General features: G+C 48.7%; 1 protein-coding gene across 1 annotated transcript; it reads left to right on the top strand.

Moving 5' to 3' along the window:
- The first annotated feature begins 1,742 nt into the window (after window positions 1–1,742).
- Window positions 1,743–2,592, top strand: diras1a (DIRAS family, GTP-binding RAS-like 1a). The gene has a single exon (XM_076277719.1). It carries the CDS (start codon window positions 1,743–1,745, stop codon window positions 2,337–2,339), a length of 597 nt encoding a protein of 198 aa, XP_076133834.1. The 3' UTR covers window positions 2,340–2,592.
- Window positions 2,593–4,762: the final 2,170 nt, after the last annotated feature.

Genomic DNA, 4,762 nt, shown 5'->3' with positions numbered 1-4,762 from the left:
TAGCAAAGAGCCCATACCACCAGATACCACCTACGCATGTAGCAAAGAACCCATACCACCAGATACCACTGTGTCATGGCAACCTACGCATGTATCAAAGAGCCCATACCACCAGATACCACTGTGTCATGGCAACCTACACATGTAGCAAAGAGCCCATACCACCAGACACCACCTACACATGTATCAAAGAGCCCATACCACCAGATACCACCTACACATGTATCAAAGAGCCCATACCACCAAATACCACTGTGTCATGGCAACCTACGCATGTATCAAAGAGCCCATACCACCAGATACCACCAGGCATGTATCAAAGAGCCCATACCACCAGATACCACCTACGCATGTATTAAAGAGCCCATACCACCAGATACCACTGTGCCATGGCAACCTACAGTACGCATGTATTAAAGAGCCCATACCACCAGATACCACTGTGCCATGGCAACCTACGCATGTATTAAAGAGCTCATACCACCAGATACCACCTACGCATGTATTAAAGAGCCCATACCACCAGATACCACTGTGCTCCCGCACACTCCCGCACGCGTGTCAGCCGCTGAGCAGCGCCACCAGAAAGGGCTGTGTGCCATGGCAACGGTGACACCATGCTGCATATTTCATACGGATCTGCTTTTCTTCCTAATGTAGTCATCATTTTCCATTTTTCCACATTTCCGGTTTCTGTTTCCAGACCCATTTTGTATCCTTCCTCCTTAAGCACCGTCATCATTGTAATGGCTTCACCCTGAGCGCTGGGCTTTGCCTGTTAAGATGTTTTACCTTTAAATACCATGTGCTAACTTCAGCAGAACTGCCCCCTAGGAGAGCGATCAATGAGCTATCTCTGAGGCGTCTTGTACAGATTAATGAAAATCTATACGGTCAGGCGTCCGGTGGAGGGGCAGCTTGTACTAGTGTCCATCACACGGAGGCTTAACGATGCTTCACAGTACACTGCAGCACAAACAGATTCAGAGTAGCGGGCCTCTGGCCTCGGATAGCAGCATGGAAAATCCACAACAACATTTTCCATGAGTTTAATCAAAGGAGGCGTGTGAATGTACAAGAATTTATTTGTCAACAATCCTTATTAAATGGATGTATATACTAAACGTTAGGGATGTAGCTATGGAGCGTGAATCGGCTAAAAATGTATACAATTCTGTGTAGGTTACCATCGCTTGAGATAAAAAATGAATCGTGATGCAATTTTTGAACAGAATAGGGCGTAATATGCTTTTGTTTGACATCAGACGTCAGTCCCAGTTCAGTCAGTTGGTTGTTCAGAGAGATAAAACAGACATCCTGATGATTGACAGCAGTAGAGAGATTGGGAGTCAGATTATTGACATTTAAACACCTCATCAGGGCGCTGGATAATACGCATGGGGCTAGGACACCTAGCTCATCAGGGCGCTGGATAATACGCATGGGGCTAGGACACCTAGCTGACAACGAGTTCAGACCTTGTGTTCCTCTCAGTTTATAGAAATAAAGGAATATTTGTCATAATTTGTCATAATTTGTCTGCAGGTTATTCTGTTAAGCATATCTTTTCATGGCTACTAAACATGCTTTTTATTATTATTATTATTATTATTATTATAAACGTGCTTGTTGTGTGTTGTCCTGCTCATCTGGTGTCCTGTTTGTCTCCCAGATCTCAGGACAAAGAGGTGAAAGAGGGAAGAGAAAGCGCCCCTCCCCCCTCGCCCCCCCCAGGACTGAAGATGCCAGAGCAAAGTAACGACTACCGGGTGGTGGTGTTCGGCGCCGGCGGCGTGGGCAAGAGCTCACTGGTGGTGCGCTTCGTCAAGGGCACCTTCCGAGACACGTACATCCCCACAGTGGAGGACACCTACACACAGGTGATCAGCTGTGACAAGAGTGTGTGCACGCTGCAGATCACCGACACCACGGGCAGCCACCAGTTCCCTGCCATGCAGCGTCTGTCCATCTCCAAGGGCCACGCCTTCATCCTGGTCTACTCCATCACCAGCAAGCAGTCGCTGGAGGAGCTCAAGCCCATCTACCAGCAGGTGCTGGCCATCAAGGGCAACGTGGAGAACATCCCCATCATGCTCGTGGGCAACAAGATGGACGAGCCGCAGCGCGAGGTGGACACGCGGGACGGCGAGGCACAGGCGCGGGCCTGGAAGTGCGCCTTCATGGAGACGTCCGCCAAGACCAACCACAACGTCAAGGAGCTGTTCCAGGAGCTGCTCAACCTGGACAAGAAGAGGAACATGAGCCTCAACATCGACGGCAAGCGCTCCAGCAAGCAGAAGCGCGCCGACAAGCTCAAGGGCAAGTGCACAATCATGTAGGAGCGGCCGGCGCCCGGGGGACGGACTCGCACGCTGACCAGGTGGAGCGGAGAGGAGAGGAAGAGGTCGACTCAAGGGCAAAATAAAAAGTCAAATAAAAAGGGGGAGAGGGAGAATATGTTGTTGTCTTGATTACAGATGCCTTCACCACCACCACACCAGCTCATCCCAGCCCTGCTCACGCTAAAGCCCAGAGAGAGAAACAGAGACGAGATGGAGACGAGACAGAGACGAGACAAAGACGAGACATTATCCAGCGTCAGTGCAGTTTCCTGTTTTTACTTTAAGGGAATTAGGGAGAGTGAGGGCGCATGATAAAAGCACAGACACGGAACAAAGCACGAGACGGAACAAGGCTGAGACGGAACAAGCTGAGACGGAACAAGGCTGAGACGGAACAAGGCTGAGACGGAACAAGGCTGAGACGGTTTCACAGAAAGCTGCATTTTCCATCTCATGGATGACAAAAGCGGGAAGAAAAATGAGAAAACAGAGCTGAAGAGTAGAAATCAGGGAAGAGTGTTTTGCCATCTCCCCTTCAGTCACTCCATGTCATGCCATCTCTCTCCATGAAATAACTGCACAGATGTTTAGATATACTACTGAGAGGGGGGCCTGGTCAAGGCACCACTCAACGTGTGGACTGGACTGGACTGGACGTCCTCCAGAGCTTCAGCATGCAGTCCTTCTGGTCAGCCTCTGTGTGTGCATCTTAGTCATTGGGTTGATTTAGCGTGTTTGTTCAATAGCATGTACCAACAGGGTTGAGTTCTGTGCAGGCGTACGCCCACTGGCGGGGTCATCTCACACTTTCGGTGCTCTCATAGGTCACACTGAGAGCCCCTGCCAACTTTCAGATGGTTTGATTGGTCCTTACCTCTGTCAGTCAGACTGTGCGTAGGACTCTGGGACTCGGAGCTCTGCCCATGGCCTCACCTGGCATTCTGCAACCCTGCACAGAATCTCTGAGAGTATGCAAACAAGCTTTACCTTTAGACAAAGTTGATTCAGAATAGCAGAGTAAAAAAAAAAGTGTTTGGACGCATTTCAATGTTAGTAGCACAAACAATTTACATTTTTAACCACAGGAAATAACATTTTTTTTATTGGAGCAAAAGAATTGTAATGCACTTCCTTAACGCGGTTTGTGGATAGGTGTTTGCAGATTTCTACTGTGTATTTCTGACTATTCTCTTTTCAAAGACCCAGTCCAGTGCCACATCTGGGCCTGCTTGCTTTCGTTTTGGTTCCTGCATTAGAAATGTAAACACCAGACTGCAGCTGGCTCTGAGATGGGTCCGACCCTTACCTGCCCCAGGTGTGCCATAGCTAGACCTTACCTGCCCCAGGTGTGCCACAGCTAGACCTTACCTGCCCCAGGTGTGCCATAGCTAGACCTTACCTGCCCCAGGTGTGCCACAGCTAGACCTTACCTGCCCCAGGTGTGCCATAGCTAGACCTTACCTGCCCCAGGTGTGCCATAGCTTGGTCCAACCCTTACCTGCCCCAGGTGTGCCATAGCTAGACCTTACCTGCCCCAGGTGTGCCATAGCTTGGTCCAACCCTTACCTGCCCCAGGTGTGCCATAGCTAGACCTTACCTGGTTCATACCTTTTATCTAACTAAGTTTTGCTTACAGAGTCGCGGTTTGTATGTTTATGGTTGTTGTTATTATTCTTTTACATTTTATTTAGTCTTTTACTAATATTGTTTTTTATTTCTTATTTAAGCTATATAAGTACTTTAAACACTTATTTTTTTATGTAATTTATGTAAACATCAACATAAAGATACCTGTCCCATGTCTGAGCTGCATCTGCATAAGGGGTCACTATGATGCAAGGTCACTGTCCCATGTCTGAGCTGCATCTGCATAAGGGGTCACTACGATGCAAGGTCACTGTCCCATGTCTGAGCTGCATCGGCATAAGGGGTCACTATGATGCAAGGTCACTGTCCCATGTCTGAGCTGCATCTGCATAAGGGGTCACTATGATGCAAGGTCACTGTCCCATGTCTGAGCTGCATCGGCATAAGGGGTCACTATGATGCAAGGTCACTGTCCCATGTCTGAGCTGCATCTGCATAAGGGGTCACTATGATGCAAGGTCACTGTCCCATGTCTGAGCTGCATCTGCATAAGGGGTCACTATGATGCAAGGTTCCTGGTATAACATCAGGAGAAACCGCTGATCTCTAAACAACACGTCAATTAGACACAACAGCTGCTCAGTGCTGTGTCCTTCTAGGGATCATCTCTCTGGGTTATTCTCATAGCTACCCTGGTTAGCCAGTTAGCTCTCTTCATAGAGCAGCTCTCTGGGTTACTCTCATAGTTACCCTGGTTACCCTGGTTACCTTGGTTACCTCTCTTCATAGTGCAGCCCTCAGACCCGCCAGACCTAGGTCATACCCGTGCCAGA

This window comes from Alosa pseudoharengus, unplaced genomic scaffold (genome assembly GCF_046254945.1).
Source record: "Alosa pseudoharengus isolate Yale_2024_CS ecotype anadromous, Long Island Sound unplaced genomic scaffold, YU_APseudo_1.1 YU_APseudo_1.1_scf_11, whole genome shotgun sequence".
Taxonomy (NCBI): Eukaryota; Metazoa; Chordata; class Actinopteri; order Clupeiformes; family Clupeidae; genus Alosa; species Alosa pseudoharengus.
This window is presented reverse-complemented; position numbering and strand designations above follow the sequence as displayed.

What these genes read in the sequence shown, in the direction of transcription:
- diras1a (XM_076277719.1), top strand. Translation starts at nt 1,743, where the DNA reads ATGCCAGAGCAAAGTAACGACTACCGGGTGGTGGTGTTCGGCGCCGGC.